Source organism: Suncus etruscus, chromosome 1 (assembly GCF_024139225.1).
Source record: "Suncus etruscus isolate mSunEtr1 chromosome 1, mSunEtr1.pri.cur, whole genome shotgun sequence".
NCBI classification, from domain to species: domain Eukaryota; kingdom Metazoa; phylum Chordata; class Mammalia; order Eulipotyphla; family Soricidae; genus Suncus; species Suncus etruscus.
Genome location: NC_064848.1, coordinates 187942593 through 187963343, shown reverse-complemented (window position 1 = coordinate 187963343; position 20751 = coordinate 187942593). Strand labels below are relative to the sequence as shown.

The following is a 20751-nucleotide window of genomic DNA, read 5'->3' as shown; positions in this document are numbered from 1 at the left end:
CTTGCCTGATATCTGAGACCCTCACTTTGATCTCCAACCCTGCACAGTCCCTTGAGACTGCCAGAGCTGGCTCTGATGGCGTCAACTACTGCTTGACATGAGTGGAACTGGCAAGTATCCCCAAGAATGTCCCCCATGGTCCTTGATCACTGCTTGAGAAAACCAACCACCCCCTACCACCCCGTATAGATGAAAGAAATTCAAGTTAGAGGATAACTGTGAATAAGTCTAGGTACACTGAAAAAAGTCAAATAATGAAGAGTCTTGAGTTACCTGAGTAATATACTCTAATCTTGAATTCCAAACTCTTAAAAGTTTTAGGCTTGGAGCTTCGCCGCCGCCATGTCTTCCGGGGCCAGCTTGAGCGCCCTGCAGCGCCTGGTGGAGCAGCTCAAGCTCGAGGCGGCCGTGGAAAGGATCAAGGTCTCCCAGGCTGCCGCAGAGCTTCAGCAGTACTGCATGCAGAACGCTTGCAAGGATGCCCTGCTAGTTGGTGTTCCAGCTGGAAGTAACCCCTTCCGGGAGCCCAGATCCTGTGTTTTACTCTGAAGACTGTACAGAAGAAGTTTGCTGAAGAATGTTTTCCAGTGCATATTATGAATGGCTGCCTCCAAGTTCCAAGAAAACACTTATCTCTCGTCAAATTACTTTAAGATATTTCAGACATTTCCTATGACTTAGACCTAGAGCCAGAATTATACAGAAATTTGCCCTAACCCAAACCCAATAAAACTAGAATAGATTTAAATAATAATGATTTGAATTTTGCGTGGGAGAGGGTGAGAGGCTAATACTCTGTACTTCAGACAAATACTTTATCACCAAAAATTCCAAAATGGACCTCTTTCATTAGTAAATTTGTATTTGTATACCTGGCATATTATGTATGTTTTGTTTACTGTATATTTACATTTTGGGGAATGAATACTTGTTTATTAAAAAATTTTTATCATTTGTTGTTCCTGAATAAGATTTTTGTATCATGGCAAGATTTTTTTTCTAGTGAACTTACAATTTCTAAATGAGACATAAAATTGGAAGAAATAGACTTCAATAATCAAATGATATCTTGAACTTTCTTAATTAAAATTTTGTTTTAATTTAAAAAAAAAAAAAAAAAAAGTTTTAGGCTTGAGATTAACCTGTCATATGAATAAGAAAATTGATGTGAGATTTGCATATATATATAAATATATATGTTTTTACTATAGCAATGTACAAAGAAATTAAAGTTTCTCTGAACTGAGACAGTCTTCAGGAAAAATGAAGAAGCTGGAGATAGGAAATGAGTATTTCTCATTTCATGGTAAGCTTTAAATAACTAGCCATAGTAAATAGAAATTCTAAAAACTCAAGGTAGAATCAACGTTGAAAGGGAAAACAGAATAAGAAGAACAAATAATGGGGCCGGAGAGATAGCATGGAGGTAAGGTGTTTTACGCCTTGCATGCAGAAGGTCGGTGGTTCGAATCCCGGCATCCCATATGGTCCCCTGAGCCTGCCAGGAGTGATTTCTGAGCATAGAGCTAGGAGTAACCCCTGAGCACTACCAGGTGTGACCCAAAAACCAAAAAAAAAAAAAAAAAAAAAAGGACAAATGATAGAACAAGTTATACATGTATATTACTATGAACCACCCAACAATGTCCAACAGAAAATCAGAGATTACTTCCTACAAATTATACTAAAACAGATTTGATAGTATGAAAAACACTTTGTTGGTATACACAATGTATTATATATTATAAAAATCCTAAGCAACTACTAATTTACATTTTTAGGATGCATTTTTTAAATCTTTTGCATTTACTGGACCCATTTGTATTTGCTCCTCACAGACATGTTAAGTTATATTAAAACAGTAACTTGCTATAAAATAAATTTAAGTGGTTAAATATTGTTGTTTCTGATCCTACCCTAATCAATTATTATACCCCACCCTAGAGTGTGACCTGGTGATAGTATATTGGATTTTTCCTTACTTGGTATTCTGCCCCCACCCTAAGGTGGTACCTGATTCTTGTCAATAAAAGCAAGGGTCTGAGGAAGGCTCATTCTTAAGTCTTCTTCCACTGAGCTGCACTCCATCTTAGGAGCAGAAAGATTTTGTGGTTTGAATTCCTTGCTTGAGCACTGGATTTCCTGAAGCCATTCTTGTACCTTTTCACTATGTAAATTATTTTTTTCAGATCTCTACAACTGGAACTGTTTCCAGTTGTAGAGATCGAACAGGGGAATGGGAACTGCCTTTCCTGTCTGGGAGCTTGGTGGGAATCAAACTTTAACCAATCTCCTAGAGAATGTGACACTTCAAAATATATTTAGCATTTTCTATTTAAAAATTATGAAAATTCATAATTAAATATGACATTTTCAGGTATGAGTTAGCAGTTCAAAGATCAAAACTGAATCACATTGGTTAGACTCAAAAAGCATCAGTATAAATATTCTACTCAACTCAAGAAAACAGTTATTGGTGCTTACAACATACAGGTGCACCGAGAAGTAGAACTAAACTAACCAAGATATATCAAACCATATAGCTGAAAAAAGATTGAAGCTAATCCTAAAAGATTAAAGATTAACACCTATGATTTCTCAAGGAGAACTGAAATGTTTCTCTAATTCTCACACCATGCTGACATAAAATGACCAGCTCTTTTAAGGTCTGAGTCACTGGCTTTCTGACTATTTGGAAGAGTTTCAGTGATAATGATTTTTTGAGTAACTAAGCTGGTGGTGCCTGTGTGTCTACATATCTCCAAACTTTATTTCTGGAGTCAGCAAGAGTAGGTGAGGCGAGACATGTGAAAAAAATGCAATGAAGGGGTTGAAGTTTCATGGATTAGGATAATGAATTTTTCTGAAGGCAAGAGTGAGGAAATATTTGTAAAAGGAGTGGCAGGATGTAAAATCAGTGAAGGGTGACAATTACTGCCTCAACAATCGTTTTGTTTTCCATATAAACTGGACTGCAATCCAAAAAGTTGCCTCATTTCCAAATGTAATTATGTATAATGTAAGCCAAAAGGCATATTAAAATATATTAAATATATTTTTAATTTTACTGAATGGACTATAGTATAAGATGGACAAGTAAAAGGAAAACAAAATAGAAGGGAAAGAAAAGTTTAGATGGGGCCGGAGAGATAGCATGGAGGTAAGGCATTTATTTGCCTTTCATGCAGAAGGTCATCGGTTCAAATCCCGGCGTCCCATATGGTCCCCTGTGCCTGCCAGGAGCAATTTCTGAGCATGGAGCCAGGAGTAACCCCTGAGCACTGCCGGGTGTGACCCAAAAAAAAAACCACCAAAAAAAAAAAAAAGTTTAGATAAAAAAAATTTAAAAACAAAAGAAGGGACCAAAACATTTAAAGGAAACAAAAATATGTTCACAAATTTCAGAACACTTTGTACCACAAATATGGGCAGTGTTACAGATACAACTAGTCATCAAGAAATAAACAACTGGGCCCGGAGAGATGGCACAGCTGTGTTTGCCTTGCAAGCAGCCGATCTAGGACCTAAGGTGGTTGGTTCGAATCCCGGTGTCCCATATGGTCCCCTGTGCTTGCCAGGAGCTATTTCTGAGCAGACAGCCAGGAGTAACCCTTGAGCACCACTGGGTGTGGCCCAAAAACCAAAAAAAATAAAATAAAATAAAATAAAAAATAAACAACTGTGTTAGTTACTAAATAAAAATATAGATCGTGTTTCATTCTATCTTAATATCAGATTATTTTCGAGAGCTCAGAACATTGACAGCTAACTATACCAAATTATAAACCAAAAGTACAATGAACAATCTGAGATATCATATAGAATTACAGAGTTGGCATACAGAATGAAATTCTTTTTCACTCAACATTTAAGATAATTCTGAGATTTTGTCAGGGAAAATAGAAAATGTTTTTCTAATCCTCAGATAGTACTGAGGGCATTATTGAATATCTTTTCCAATTCGTGAGTAACTAGTCTGTGATTTGAAAGATAATGACATGGGAGAGTAAAATTGACTTTCCAAATACTCAAAATTATCCACAGAAACAGAAAATATTCTTATAAAATGATATTATCTATGAGTTTTATTAAGCTGCATTACATTGCATGACTATTGGTTTGTCATATAGTATCCTGAATAAGAATACAGTCTCACACCCAAGAAGAGAAGATTATCTTTCTCCCAAAGGCTCTGCTCCTTCCCTGATTATACCACAAGAAAGTCAAAACAAACCTGAGACTTGCAATGAACATTTCCAGACTCAAACGAATCTTAAGAGATTAACAATAATTAAGTCCTTCCTAAGGCAATCTATGAAGTCAACAAAAGATGGTTTTGATACGCATCCACTTGGTTCAAAGGCATTAAATAAGCATTAAACCCAAAAGATTTGGGGGGGGCACTAAATAAGGGAGAGTTGGGGCAGCTTTCAATGCATCCTAAAGACACCTGTTCTGCCAGTGAGAAGCTTCCAACAAAGAGAAAAATAAAATAAAATAATGATAAAAATAAAAAAATAATAAAAAATCGTCAGGGTTTGACAATAAATAGAATTTTTCTAGATCTCTATTGGGGGAGGGAGGATTTTAGAGCAGTGTTCAGGGGACCCATAGGGATGATTCAAATCTAGGTACCAATACCATACCCGACTGTATTTAAGGGCCACCAGAATTATACCCAATGCTGTTTGTCATAGGCCTTGGGGTGCCAGGGATCAAATTTGGGGCCTCATGAATAGAAGGTCTGCACTCCATTCTTTATCTCCCCAGTTTCTGTCACTCTGTGCTTTTTAAATGCCATTTTTTATAGCCATGATTAACTAATCTCTCAACCCAAACTTCAAAGAATTACAATAAAAACAACCCAATGATTTTTGGTTAAAATTTCTTAAGTGAGGGGCGGAGAGATAGCACAGTGGCAGGGCATTTGCCTTGCTTGCTGCCAACCTGGGAGGGACCTGGTTTGATTCCCAGCATCCCATATGGTCCCTGTGCCTGCCAGGAGCTATTCTTGAGTGCAGAGCCATGAGTGACCTCTGAGCGCCTTTAGGTGTGGCCCAAAGACCAATCAATAAATAAATAAAGTTTTTTAAAACAATAAAAATAAATAAAATTTCTTAAGTGAAATCTCTTTATTAAAAAAAAAACCTAAATATGAGTCCATGTAGCTAGCTGGGTAGTATGAGTAGTAGAGTCCTTCCTTCCATATATAAAATTCTGGATTCTATCCTGAGCACCTAAAGAAAATAAAATGAATACACATTCACTTTTAGTCTGTGTGTGTGTTTTTATACAAGGGGATGGAAGAACACCTGGTAGTCATCAGGAATGGTGGGACTCTAGGAACCATATGGTATGCCAGGAATTAAATCTGGATTGAGCGTGTACAAGGCAACATCCTGTCATCTCTCCAGCCCTGGAACTCCACTTTAATTTTTTTCATTTTTATTAATTTAAGTAACATGGTTATACTAGTGCTAAATTATATGATATTGATGTTCAAAGTTACAGCATTCCACCACTACAAAGTATCCAAGACCCTCCACAATGTCTTTATGTCACTTCCAGTTCACCTCTCTCTTTCTTTCCTCCCTCATTGTTCTGTAATCTGAGTTTTATAATTCAAAGTCAACTATTTGTCATTGCTCAGCATTGTCTATTCTCTTATTTTGCCTTTCTCTAACACCACAATTAGTGAAATTATCTGGTATATATGTTCTTCTCTTTCTGACTTACTTTGCCTAATATGGTGCTCTCCAGTCCCAACTACATGGCAGCAAAATGCCTAACTACATCTTTTCTCACAGCTTCATTAGAATCCATTGTGTATAATGGAATGCTACAACTTCTTTATCCATTCATCTGCCCTTAGACATTGGAGCTGTTCCCATATCTTGGCCATTGTACTAAGTGCTGCAATGTACAGAGGAATATGCATATATCTTTTTTAAATTAATGTTTTTGTATTTGGGGGGTAGATGCCAAGAAGTGAAAATGCTGGGTCATCAGAGAGCTCTGTTCTTCCTTTTTTGAGACATCACCGTGTTGTTTTCCATAAACGCTAAGCCAGTCAACATTTGGACCTCTATGTTTTTGACTCATCAAGCTGACTTAAAGAGCAGCCCATGTGTCAACACCGGGCAAGCAGCCACACAGTGTCCACCAGTACTCCACCGCACAATAATGGGAAGATGCTTGATGCTTAGCCTGGGAAATTAAAAATAATGGGTGAAAGAAGGATATGGCAACAAAAGCATTGGTAGCAACTGCCAAGGGGCAAAGTCCATAGAAATTTGGAAAGCTCGGTGTTGGCAGCAGAGCAGGGACAAGAAGTTAAAAAAAAAAAAAAAAAAAGGCAAGAAATGTGGAAGGGGGCCCGGAGAGATAGCACAGCCGTGTTTGCCTTGCAAGCAGCCGATCCAGGACCAAAGGTGGTTGGTTCGAATCCCAGTGTCCCATATGGCCCCCCGTGCCTGCCAGGAGCTATTTCTGAGCAGACAGCCAGGAGTAACCCCTGAGCAATGCCGGGTGTGGCCCAAACCCCCCCAAAAAAAGAAAGAAATGTGGAAGGTATACTCATAGATAGTCCCATCCATCTAGTGCAGTGGAAAAGCATTTAAGTTTGAAATAGATAGAACTCAGTCAATCAGTCAAGCCACAGTGAAGACAAAAAAGCAAAAAATAAAACACAAAACAACAACATTTTGCTTATAGGGAAAAGCTACACCGTACCTTTGATTACGATCCACAATCCACCTCCTGCTGCCCACAAGGTTACAGAGACAGTTGGGCAGTTAGAGACAGACAAAAGCAGAAAACCAAAGCTGGATCCTGCCTTCAAGGCCTTTGAATCCTAAAATAAGTGCAAGCCTGAGAATTAACCCATCACTATCTTATCTATCTACAGAGCCATCTATCCTCTAGGAGATGGGCAGAAGGTTTCTTGCAAGGCGGCAAGAAGTGCACGTTTTTTTTTCCTAGTGCCAGAGTCACTTTCTGTATCTGATGGATGCTGGAAGCCAAGCAGAGACACTTCCGTAAATTCTCGCTTCCTTCTTCAACTGGTCCCCTTGAATTTTAGTTCTTACTGCCTCTTTGACTGTATTCCTGTTTGTCAGTTTATACTGCATCCTGACCACACCATCCCTGAGAAGGGTTCAGAACATCACAAAGAATATCTTCTTATGTGTGTCAAATGTTGCCTCCAAAACATTTTCACCACTTCTAGATGTTTCCTAGAAATCAGAGTATATGCTATGGAATATTTTGGCTTCTCCTGTTAGTGCCACATTGAGAGTTTTCTTCTAACCACAGCACATTGCAGCTCTCCATCCCTTTCCATGATTCAATAACATTTCATGGGGTGGGTAAACCTACAATGTACCATTCATCTGAAACCTGGGTTTGTTCTACTTCTGGAGAGGTCATAGGGAAGTTGGGGCCTACCCAGAAGTACTCAGAGTCTGTTCTTGTCTGTGTGCTCAGGAGTGAACCCAGCTGATGCTAGGAGACCATATGTGATGCTAAGAATGAAACTAGGGTCAACCCAAGGGGCCACATGTAAGGCAAATGCCTTACTTCCTATAGTATTTCTCCAAACCTCTTTGCCCAGTTTGGTTGTTGTGATTAGAGCTTCTATGCATAAAAAGAAAAAATATTGGTGAAAAAGAAGGAGGAATAGGAATGGCTGCTTAGTGGGCACAGGTTTTCTTTTTTTTTTTTTTTTCTGATAATGACTTTATTTTTTTCTGTTAACATAACCAACCCAAGGTACAGCATATTAAATCATAAAGTACAAATCCAAAGAAGGCAATAGCTTTACTAAGTTACAAAACTTTGGCAAATCAATACAGTACTCTTTTAATACAATAAAATCATTTTTGTTTGGGTCATGTTTTATATACTGCAGTGGTAATTTTCACTCTGAAGAGGTCATTTCTAGTACCAAATCAATTGGTTTTCAATAGTGATTTACAGAAGAGCAGATCTTAGACAAATGTTTTCAGACTAGACATTTTCTCCATTTACAGTGAGCTCCCCTGAGCTAGCTCAATGCTTCCTGAGGCAAGAAAATGGGTGTGTGAAGAGGTGGCTAGGCCCTGTTGGCTTGCTCCAAAGCTGGGTAGACTTCCCAGGAGTGGAAACCCCATGCCAATTTTGCCTCTGGAGATATGGCATGTCAAAGCTAATCTTGGTTCAAAATAAACTTCTATATTTTTGTAGTAAACACTTGGGTATCCTTAAAATCGGATGGTAATTTCAGCAACACTAACCTTTTTTAGTTAGAAGCCCTACATCACTTGGTATTGATCAGACGTCGCACAGATTTGGTTCAGCTAATTAGAATTTTCTTTTTTTAAAACTACAACATAGTTGGCTGTTGTATATGAGAATGTTTCCATAAGATTATTCTTTGCCTGTTGTCCCACCTTGACCTTCCAGGTGCTGTTGAAAGCGGAACAAATAGTTTGGGAGCTAGGTTTTTGGGGGTCTTTTGCCAGAGTTGGCTGGCTGGCTCAAGGTGTTTTTGGAGCTAGTGGCAGGCTGACAAAGGACTCTCTTCTCCCAACCTTTTAACCCTTTAAAAAAAAAACAGTCCCTGTTCAGGCGCCATTTGTTGCCCCATTTGTTGAGTCCCGTTTACACCTTCGGTGATTGAGTATCTGCAAAGAGCTCCCAGAATGAGAAATTGATTCCGATCCTCTTGTCCCCTTTTGGGGGGAGATCTTGGTAATATTTATCTGCACAAATAGTCCACACAGACAGGAGGGTTAAGGGTTAAAAGGTTGGGAGAAGAGAGTCCTTTGTCAGCCTGCCGCTAGCTCCAAAACATACCTTGAGCCAGGCAACCAACTCTGGCAAAAGACCTCCAAAAACCTCTTTCCAAACTATTTATTTGACTCTCAACTGAGCCCCACCTGGAAGGTCAAGGTGGGACAACAGGCAAAGAATAATCGTATGAAAATATTTTCAGTTGTCTTTCTCAAAGAGCAAATAAATACATCGCCAGTTTGCTGACACCTGGGGAAAAGGCTGCCATAGCTGGTTTTCACTTCTCTGCAAATTCTGCCGCTGCCATGGACGTTCTAATGCTTCCTCTTGCCAAAGCTGTCAATCCTTCGACCTCAGCATTTTATTTATGAATAACCCATTCCACTGCTTCACGGCCTTTGCTGGCATTTGAGTAGATGGTGGTCACCATCAAGCCTTCTAGGTAGCTGCTGAAACTGACGCCCTTTTACAGCAATGATGACTTCTTGCGTTAGAATCATTTTTTCTGGGTATTGAGAATGTGGTTTGTATATAAGTCTTTCATCAACTGACACCATATTTGTAAATGAAATACAGGTGGATTTTGGCTCCATTGTTTCTCAACTGATCAACTACAGAATGTTCTTGCACGTATGTTTTTGTTTTTGCTGTACCAATGAGAGACTTAACAATGGCTGGCAGGCCCCACTCGGTGCTGAGCAGGTGCAGGCTATGCAGCTTCCTCGAGGCATCCACATGCATGCGCAGCAAATCCACGCCCACCAAGCTGGGTTTCATGGGGTTCGGGTACTTCTGCATGGAGGCCATCGACACAGTCTCTCATGGGTGGTCCAAGACTTGCTCCGAGATCCAGATCTTCATGGTGAAGCCCAGGAACACTGGGCCCTGGCCAGGCCTGCAGCACCAGGCACAGGTTTTCTTTTGAGGTAATGAAAATAAAAGAAGACAGATAGCTTGGCTCTTCAGCAGAGTGAATGGACTAAATGCCAAGAAAATATGCATTTTATTTTGTGCTTTGTAAAAATTTTGATTCTGTTATTTTTTATTATTATTATTTCAAGGCAAACCCCTCCATGGTCAGCTGCCTAAACTACTATCAGGAAAGACCAAAGATGAAATACAGGGGTTAAAATTAATTGCTATGCCTGAGGCCCAACCTGATTTGATCCCCAACACTTCATATGGTCTCCAGAACACTGCCAAGAATGGGCCCCCAAGCACAGAGTTAATCCCGGAGCACTACAAGGTATGACCAAACACTTCTCCCAAATAAATAAAAGATCTAGAACTGGGGATGTGGCTCAAAGCATGCTTTGGTGGGAGTGGGAGTGCTTCTGGGTTAAAATTCTGATACTATATGGTCCCCTAAGCACAACAACAACAACAAAAATACACCTGGGGAGGCATCACTGGGTATGGCCCCAAGATGAAAAATATAATAAATAAAGCTGAAAACAAAGCTTGGAAAAATATGCTTATGTGTGCTATTCACCACCAAGTAATAGATAGAATTATTTTAAAAGATACAGAAAAGAGGGGGCTGGAGTAATAACACAGCAGCAGGACTTCTGCCTTACATACAGCCGACCCAGGACAGACTCGGGTTCAATATGGGGCATCCCATATGGTCCCTCGAGCTTGCCAAGAGCAATTTCTGAATGCAAAGCCAGAAATAACCCCTGAGCACTACCAGGTGTGACCCCAAAACAAACAAACCAAAAAAGGATACAGAAAAGAGATTTGTATTTTGGATTGTATTCAGAAGAAGAGATGAGCAGAATGAAGGTACAGCTTTAGGAAATGAAGAAATTCTCTTAGGATTAAAAATCACTGTATAGGCAAAAAGCCTATAAGAATGGTCCAACTAAAAATAATTCTTTTTAGTTTTGAAGCTCCTTTTGGTTCTGTGCTCAAGGGTCTCTCCCAGTGATAACTGGAAGCCAAGAACCAAAGCTGGGTCCTCATGTGCAAAAGCTTGGCTTGAGCTATATATATATTCCAAGCCTAACCTAAATAAATACATATATATAATTTAAGTTTTTTTAAGGCCATATAAATAGTACAGGGCTTAAGGCACTTGCTTCGCACACAATTGACTACAGTTTGATACCTGGTTCTGCATATGACCCCCCAGTCCCTACCAGGAGTGATCCCTCAGCACAGAACCAGGAGTAAGTCCTGAACATTGCCAGATATAGCCACTTATTTTTCTTTTGCATTTTATTTTATACATTATATATAATAAAATTTGAAAGAAAAATAAATACAAAGGCATGAGCTTAACTTGTCTAGATTTAAATAAAGTAGGGAGAAAATTACTATGATTAGGCTTTCTAATCTATTAATAGAAAGCAGCAGGGCTTATGCCTATCAGACGGGGTGAGGAATCAAAACCCAATAATGTCAGATGAACAAGTGCTCTCAGGGATCAAACCATGGGTTACCACATGCAAAGCATGCAAGCCAACCATCTGAGGTATCTTGCTAGTCATAAAAAAAAAATCTCACAGAAAAATTTCAACAAGAGAAATATCTAAGAGAATTTTAGCTAAAATAATATCAGCTATTATCAGTTGGACAAGTCCCATTATAACTTAAGAAACAATAAAGATCTCCCTTACAGGGATCAGACAGATAGGGCAGATATTGTGGCATGCATAGGACTGGTGGATTATTAAGGGTCATGATTAATTTAAAATCTATGATTTCAAAAGTGAGGTTTCATTAAAGCACCTCCAAATGAGAAGTTGCTAGAGAAAACTAATTAATTCCTGGAGAGTTTTTGTTAGTGTTAGTATCTGAAAAACTAACAGTAGAATATGAATTGAATGTGTAATACATCAAAACTGTCTGTAATAAGTACTTTAAAGTCTCTGAAGTATCTTGGGGCTGGTGAGGTGGCGCTAGAGGTAAGGTGTCTGCCTTGCAAGCACTAGCTAAGGAACGGACCTCGATTCGATCCCCCGGCGTCTCATATGGTCCCCGCAAACCAGGGGCGATTTCTGAGCACTTAGCCAGGAGTAACCCCTGAGCATCAAATGGGTGTGGCCCAAAAACTACACACACACACACACACACACACACACACACACACACACACACACGTCTCTTAAGTATCTTAAAGTAGTCCACACAGGACCTCTATTTTGAGTAGGGGAATGGCACACTACAATGAACCAGGTAGGAAAGAGGAAGTGCTGTAGAAGATGCCCCCCAAAGTAGGATCCAAAAGCAAATTTCTTGATCTGAATAACTCTTTTCTCGAGTTCAAAACAGTGCTGTTGAGCAACAAAGAATGGATTCAGAATCTTTCAAGAACAAAGTGTCAGAGCCTTAGTATAATACCTAGAATGTCTTCCTTGCACTAGGCCAACCAGGTTTTGATCCCATGCATCCAATATGGTTCCCTCAAGCCCCACCAGAAGTGATCCCTGAGCAAATAGCCAGGAGGAAACCCAGAGCACCACTGGGTGTAGTGCCCCAAAAAAATTTTAATAAAAGAATAAGGCCATAAGTGTTGTATGCCCCACCACACACTCCATATGCAGGGTGTGTGCTGGGCACAAGGAAAACATTGAGGCATGCTAGAAAATGCCAACAAACATGTTTCAACAAAAGTCTCTTTGCCTCATTATGTTCTTAACTGATACACAAAAGACCAGATTAAACGGTATCATAGTACCGTGTGAAGGCATGCCATGAGTAGAAAAATCAACACTATAATAAAATGAGGGAGCAAACCAATAAAAGGAACAGTTTTTTAAGGTGCCAAAAAAATTCATCTTTATATGGTGACTAAATAGACATCTAGCATCCTACTAAAATGCATGATTGATTTTTAATGCACAGTGTTAATATGCTAAAGAAATTATATTGGATGCACAAAATAATACCCATGCTCTATGTAGTGATGCCAAAATTGTTGTGTATGTAAAAAAGATCACTGCTCTTTGCCTTCAGGGAGAATAAAATAAAAACTAAGTCCCAAGTTTTAGAACAAAAAGAATTTGGGGTCCAAACAAAAAGTGGAGCAGAAAGCACCTTCATTCTGAACTTAATGTGTATGTTGCTGAGCCAAGCACCAGACAAGGAGAGAGAAAAGATCAGTCAACAGGACAAACAGGCCATGGAGGAGCCAAAGAGATCATATACTGGATAAGGCACTTGCTTTGCACATAGCCAACCCAGGCTCAATCCCTGGCATCCTATAAAGTCCTCCAGGTCTGCCAGGCATGACCCCTGAGTACAGACCCGGGAATCATCTTGGAGCACTGTCAGCTGTGCTCAAGAAAACAAAAGCAAAATAGATAGATGGGGTAGATGTTCTACAATAGAAGACCAAGAACAGAAGAGCTTCCTATGGACTGAAGGGAGAAGAGAGAATGAGGACTGAGAGACAGGAGTTGAGAAAGATCCCCAAGAGAAAAATTTATTCTTCCTTCTAGAGTCAAAGCCCTTGAACAGCAGCCAAACCAAAGACAAGTTTGGGGACCAGTTGAAGTTCTCAGAAAACTGGTTTTCTGCAACTTGTAAGTAGATACCTGGGCACATAGTGTCCATGTAGATGGTGCCCCATTCTAGCAGATCTTTTTATGCCTGGTGAAAATACTAATGCATCAGAGTGATCCCCCAAACTTGGATGCAGGGGGGAAAAGCTAAATAGCTGGAGGCCTTTGAACAAATACAAATAAGTAGTAGGTGACTTTGTTCTGCTAGAAGGAAAGAACAAATCACACATCCTACTTCCTTTAAGCCAGTGCTTCTCAATTATTTTCTGTCATGCCTCCCTAAGAAGAAGAAAACATTTTTCGCGCCCCTTGCACGACTGTAAATAGTATCTTTTTTTTTTTTAATCACACCCGGCAGCGCTCAAGGGTTATTCCTTGGCTCTATGCTCAAAAATTGCTCCTGGAAGGCTCAGGGGACCATATGGGATGCCAGGATTTGAACCACCAACCTTCTGCATGCAAGGCAAACGCTCTACCTCCATGCTATCTCTCTGGCCCCTGTAAATAGTAACTTTATTTTAAAAAAAATTTTTAACCTGCAAAACAAAATATATAAAATGATTTGAGCTTATTTTTTTAATCAGAGGTGATGTCTGGATTAATGGCTACAATGAGCACGTTTTGCAACGCATAGCTTTTCGAAGCGGGGTTTGAAGCAGGGCACAGCAACTCTCAGCTCCAGAGACATACAGAGACATAGCACGGGGCTTAGCTTGTTATGACAGTGTTTGCCGAGGTCAAACGCACCCCCTTTTAGGAGTCTCGCGCCCCACCCCCAGAGGGCGTGCCCCACTATTTGAGAACCACTGCTTTAAGCTAAGTGTACATTCTTCATATCTTTTCAAATGTGTCAATATTTTGAAAGTTAAAGAAAGCTTTGGCCAGATCTTTCTCTGGATCTGGGAGTCACATCTTTGGAATGTAAACTGTCCACCCATGCCCCAGTTTCTGGGGGAGGAAAAGTGTATTAATTCCAGGAAGGGGATTTCTCATTATGATACAGGGATATTTTTCCTTCACATAAAACCTCTCAGCTATCACAGATGATGATTCAAATCCCAGGTAAAGTAAGGGTGCATATTATATGGCAAATGATGCTGAAAAATCCTCTTGCATCTGAGAACCAGTGATTGCTCATCTCAAGAAAGGAGGTTCTGTTCATCTCTGCAGTCTCTTAGCAAAGAGGCTCCCAGATGTGAACCCTCATGTAGCTTAATGCTTACTCATTAATAAAAAGTGATTTCTTGGGGCCAGTGAGGTGGCACTAGAGGTAAGGGGTCTGCCTTGCAAGCACTAACCAAGGAAGGGACCGCGGTTCGATCCCCCAGCGTCCCATATGGTCCCCCCCAAGTCAGGGACAATTTCTGAGCGCTTAGCCAGGAGTAACCCCTGAGCATCAAATGGGTGTGGCCCCCTCCTCAAAAAAAAAAGTGATTTCTTGGGAACCAGAGAAATAGTACAGGAGGGAAGGCACTTGCCTTGTTTGATGCTGCAACTTCCATAATCTTGGTTTGATTTCCTTGTTACTATAGATGGTTCCCTGAGCCAGAAATAACCTCTGAGAACCACAGAGTACACACACACACACACACACACACACACACACACTATATATATATATATATATATATATATATATATATATATATATATATATATATAAGGGGCCGGAGTATTTATCTCCTGCCTCTAGAAAGAATGTCGGAGTTGGGAGATAATGGTTTGAACTAAGAATGATTGACTAAGAATTACTAAGAATGATGACTGACTTTATGAATACAGGCTTGGATATATGACATCAAAGACAAGACTGGACCCCTTGTCATAAACCACAAAAGTTTGCCAAAACTCAGGTGCAAATTTTTGTAGAAAAGGTAGGAAGCCTTATTGATGATATTTATTTACACAGCCTGTAGGAAATCAAGATAGAAATCAATTTATCCAAGAAAACTAAAACTATGTGTGTATATTTATATGTATATAATTATTATTATGGTTGTGTTCCTAGGGGCCACTCCCAGAGGTGTTTTAATCTTCCTAAACTACTGGGTACAGTCCTGTGCCCACTGCCACACAAATACTGGGCCAGCCTGATGCTCAGTTGTAGGAGTCTTGCTTCAGATGATTGTACCAACATCCCGTTTCTTCTGAGCAAAGAGTAAGAGGAACATGAGTGAAATAAAATGGCAATGTTCACAGTATTTCTAAATCTTCATGGCTTATTACTCTCTCCATGGGATATTCAGTAATCTAATTAAACCAGAAACTTGATGGAAAGAACAGGCATGGATATGACCATTTTTCAAAGTTTAAATGATTTCATCATGCAGACAAGCTTGAGAGCCAGCCAGTCATTAAAAGTAGTGAGTTACTCTAATATCCCATTGTTCGCCCAGATAACCAGAGATCTTGTTTAAAAACTTTGTGCAGAAAGAGACAGGGGGGAGAGAGATATGGAGACAGAAAGAGAGAGAGAAATGTCTACTCAGTAATAGCTGAAACTGATCACTCTGGACAAGACCTGGGTGATAAAAGTGGACAAAGTGACATACATGGCACTCCTTCATTAACAATAGTACAAAACACAGTGTCAAAAAGAAAAGGAGAGAAAGGAGCAAAATGCCTCACCCAGAGACAGGCAGGGGTTTGGGGGTGGGAGGGAAACAGTGAATATTGGTGGCAGAAAAGTGCACTGGTAAAGGGTGGTGTGCATTCTATGACAGAAACCTAACTGTGAACAATTTTGTAACCATGATGCTTAAATATAGCAATAAAAAATAAATCTATATGAGAAGGAAGGAAGGAAGGAAGGAAGGAAGGAAGGAAGGAAGGAAGGAAGGAAGGAAGGAAGGAAGGAAGGAAGGAAGGAAGGAAGGAAAGGAGGGAGGAAGGGAGGAAGGGAGGGAGGGAGGGAGGGAGAGAGGGAGAGAAAGAAAGAAAGAAAGAAAGAAAGAAAGAAAGAAAGAAAGAAAGAAAGAAAGAAAGAAAGAAAGAAAGAAAGAAAGAAAGAAAGAAAGAAAGAAAGAAAGAAAGAAAGAAAGAAAGAAAGAAAGAAAGGAAAGGAAAGAAAGAAAGGAAAGGAAGGAAGGAAGGAAGGAAGGAAGGAAGGAAGGAAGGAAGGAAGGAAGGAAGGAAGGAAGGAAGGAAGGAAGGAAGGAAGGAAGGAAGGAAGGAAGGAAGGAAGGAAGAAGAGAAAGAAAGAAAGAAAGAAAGAAAGAAAGAAAGAAAGAAAGAAAGAAAGAAAGAAAGAAAGAAAGAAAGAAAGAAAGAAAGAAAGAAAGAAAGAAAGAAAGAAAGAAAGAAAGAAAGAAAGAAAGAAAGAAAGAAAGAAAGAAAGAAAGAAAGAAAGAAAGAAAGAAAGAAAGAAAGGAAAGGAAGAAAGAAAGAAAGGAAAAAGGAAGAAAGAAAGGAAAAAGGAAGATAGGAAAGAAAGAAAAGGGAAAGGTCTACCATAGAGGCAGGCAGGGAGGGGAAAGGGCAGGAGGAGGAAAGGAGAGAAACTGGAGACATTGGTGGTGGAAAATGTGCACTGATGAAGGGTGTTGTACATTGTATGACTGAAACTCAATCATGAACAACTTTGTAACTGTATCTCACTGTGATCCAATTAAAGAATTTATTTAATAAAAGAAAACAAACTGGTACATCAAGATGAGACCAGGAAGCCTGCACTTCTAATAAGCTTCCATCTCACAAGTACTTCAAAACTTATCTGGCAAGAGTTTTTGCTTCTGATGACGAAGAATTTACCTAACAGTCAGGTTCTGAAGGGCTGTCTTTGGAGTCTGACAGCCAGACTTTAACTCTTAACCCTGAATTTCATTGTGCTTCAACATCTTTATAAACCGAGGATGATGACAGCATGTCTCTACCAGCAGAGCAGCAGTAATATGAGATGTGTATCATTAATCTCATTTGAGGGAGAAGGAAATTGGATTTCGAAGGGCATCAAAGTTCAAATTCAAGTTCGCCCCCAGTTCACCTCACTAGCAATTGGCAAGCACAGGCCTGACCTTAGTCTTCCCCCCACTTCAGACTGCTTTAAGAGAAGGGATGTCACTGAATCTAGTTCCCTTGTCTCTTCCCTCTTTCTGATCATGTGTTGTTCTAGTCACAGTTTCTTTAGCCATTCATCTATTGAAGGGCATCTTGGTTGTTTTAAGAGTCTGGCTACTGTAAATAGTGCTGCAATGAATATAGGTGTGAGGAAGGGGTTTTAGTATTTCATTTTTGAGTTTTGGGGTATATACCTAGTAGTGGTATAACTAGATCATAAGGGCGCTCAATTTCCAGCGTTTTTTTGAGGAATCTTCATATTGTTTTCTATAAAGGCTGGTCTAGATGGCATTCCCACCAGCAGTGAATGAGGGTTCCTTTCTCCCCACATCCCTGCCAGCACTGATTGTTCTTGTTCTTTGTGATGTGTGCCAGTCTCCGTGGCATGAGATTGTACCTCATTGTTATTTTGATGTAGATTAGTGATTTTTTTCATGTGCCTTTTGACTATTTGTATCTCTTCTTTTAAGAAGTAAGTGTGCGGGGCCGGGCGGTGGCGCTAAAGGTAAGGTGCCTGCCTTGCCTGTGCTAGCATTGGACGGACCGCGGTTCGATCCCCCGGTGTCCCATATGGTCCCCCAAGCCAGGAGCAACTTCTGAGCGCATAGCCAGGAGTAACCCCTGAGCGTTACCGGGTGTGGCCCAAAAACCAAAAAAAAAAAAAAAAAAAGTAAGTGTGCCTTTCTCTCTCTTCACATTTCTCTACATTTCTAAAGCTATTTTGCTTCACACGCAAAAAAGTGGTTACCCAGTTAGAAAGTAAATGGAGGAAAAAGAAAAAAATTTTAATGTTTTTGGGCCACACCCAGCGGCGCTGGGGTTACTCCTGGCTATCTGCTCAGAAATAGCTCCTGGCAGGCACGGGGGATCATATGGGATCCGGGATTCAAACCAACCATCTTAGGTCCTGGGTCGGCTGCTTGCAAGGCAAACACCGCTGGGCTATATTCCGACCCCGGAAAAAGAAATTTTTAGTTTTAATTTCTAGCCACCAAGTAGTTTCACTCTTTCGGGTGTAAGGAATATACAATACTTGACAGTGCTCAGTAATTACTGCATACTCTGTACTCAGAGATCACTCCTGGAAGTACTCAGAAAACCATATGGGGTAGAACAGATTGAACTAGGGCCAGCTGTGTGCATGGCAACCATCCTAACCCCTATATCTCTCCAACTGTGGAGATTCACTCTTAAACCCTAAACCAATGTCTTCAATCTCAGCATTTTGGAAATTGTAGATTTGCCATAACTAACTCATTCTTCTCCCTGAAATGCAAATTTGCAAATGTTCCATCTTTCCAATAGCCAGACTGAATTCTAACTGATCCCTATAAAATGGTAGCCTGCCTTGCTATGCTTGTTATGATTTCTGTAGCTTCAGACAACTATTTGAAGACAGTTCACACACTAAGAATTGACTGGTTCCTCCAATTTTATGTACACTACTTGTTTCATGAGCTCTTGTTAACTGACCTTTTTTAAAATAACAGTCAGCATTTTCAAACAGTAAGTTAGCAGACAAGAAAGATAACTCAAAGCACTAAAGCGCACACCTGACATGATTGGCTTTTGGAACCACTCCTGATGGTGCTCTGGGGACCAGATGAGATAACAGCAATTGAATCTGGTCAGCCAGGTGCAAGGCCAGCATCTTAACTACTGTAGTATCATTCCAACTTGAAAATGGACTTTTTAGGTCTTGGAATAGTTAATTTCAATACTCACATGCTTCCAGAATATCTTTCTAAATGTTTTTCTCCTTCACATTAAAATATTAAAAACAAATCCAGCACAAACTCCTTTCTTCTAGAATGCATTTGCAGTTTTCGAGGACTGGAACTTTTTTTTTTTTAAGCAGTTGATCGATTGATTGGTTTTTGGGCCACACACGGTGATGCTCAGGGGTTACTCCTGGCTCTGTGCTCTGAAGTTGCTCCTGGCAAGCTCAGGGGGACCATATGGGATGCTAGAAATCGATCAGGGTCAGTCCCGGATCTGCAGCATGCAAGGCAAATGCCTTACCGCTGTGCTATCTCTCCAGCCCCATAGAACGGGACCTTTTTTTTTTTTTTTTTTTTTTTGGCTTTTGGTTTTTGGGTCACACTTGGAGATGCTCAGTGACAACTCCTGGCCCTGCACTCAGAAATTGCTCCTGGCAGGCATGGGGCGGGGGGACCATATGGGATGCCAGGATTTGAACCATAGTCCATCCTAGATGGGCTGCTTGTAAGACAAATGCTCAACCACTGTCTATCTCTCCAGCCCCAGGACTGGAACTTTTAAGCACAGTAGAACTTCACAGCTCAACCCAGAGCTGGCAGCCCAGAGATGGTGGATAAAAACACGCGTTGGATTTCGAAGACAGTATCAAAAACAAAGACTATTAAATATCTCAAATTTTTATATTGATTACATGTGGGAAAATTATACCTTGGGTATATATCAAATTCAATAAAACATGCTATTAATATTCTTTCCACCTGTCTTTGTTTCTCTATCTTGATGCGACTACCAAAGAGTTTCAGATTAACCTCAAAGTTGGCATCTGTGACTCACATTCTGTTTCTATTGGGAAGCACTGCTTTTGGGCATAAAAGTACATAGGAAGTCACTTTAAGATTCAGATGGTAGGGGAGGAAGGAGATGGGGAGCATTAGTGATGGGAATGTTGCACTGGTGAAGGGGGGTGTTCTTTTTCATGACTGAAACCCAATTACAAACGAATTTGTAATCATGGTGCTTAAATAAATATTTTTTAAAAGATTCAGATGATGACGTGGGAGGTAGGTCAGTGGTCAAGTACATGATTTTAAACCCTGAGCATTGCTAGATATAATTGTGGTGGCCCCCCAAAACTGTCAGGATTCAAGATTAGATACCGAGGGGGGCAACCCTGGTGGTCCAGGGCACAGCAATGTTAGCAGATCTGGATCCTCAAGCTTTAGCACTGACCTGCTGGCCTTTTTGGCCAAGAATTGCCAGGAGTGGTCTCCTAAGCACTGTTTGGGAGTCTCATCACCCCAAAAAATGCAATTTTCCCAGAACCAACCCATTGAAAGTGGTTCAGTTCTCTGCATTTGAGGAAGAGATTAATAAGAGCCTAATTCTTGCCATATTTTGCTGATCTGCCCACTATTGAGTACAGAATTCACTTCCTGTTTCTTCAGTACAGTGACCAGGAAGGAAAATTATGAGCTCATGTGGCAAAGAACTATTATCAACTGAAACTGATGGTGGTTTTTTTTTTTTTCCCAAAAATTTGTCAGGATGTAGCACATATTCTAATTTCTTCCTATACAATTTCTGTCTCAATAAGACAAATAGTGAGAAAAAAATTGTAATAGTTTGGCGATTGGGTTTGGAACCCTGATTTATTTCCAAGCAAGATTTCTGGAAAAACAACATAGCATCATCT

General features: G+C 40.1%; 1 protein-coding gene and 1 pseudogene across 1 annotated transcript; one reads left to right on the top strand and one right to left on the bottom strand.

Annotated features, from left to right (window-relative positions):
- Positions 1–338: 338 nt before the first annotated feature.
- Positions 339–1100, top strand: LOC126020118 (guanine nucleotide-binding protein G(I)/G(S)/G(O) subunit gamma-10). Its single transcript, XM_049781593.1, has one exon. It carries the CDS (start codon positions 343–345, stop codon positions 547–549), a length of 207 nt encoding a protein of 68 aa, XP_049637550.1. The 5' UTR covers positions 339–342; the 3' UTR covers positions 550–1100.
- Positions 1101–9049: 7949 nt separating this feature from the next.
- On the bottom strand, positions 9050–9633 carry LOC126019385 (PRELI domain containing protein 3B-like; annotated as a pseudogene).
- Between the last annotated feature and the right edge of the window lie 11118 nt (positions 9634–20751).

Coding starts and splice junctions, on each gene's coding strand:
- LOC126020118 (XM_049781593.1), top strand. CDS start 343: ATGTCTTCCGGGGCCAGCTTGAGCGCCCTGCAGCGCCTGGTGGAGCAG.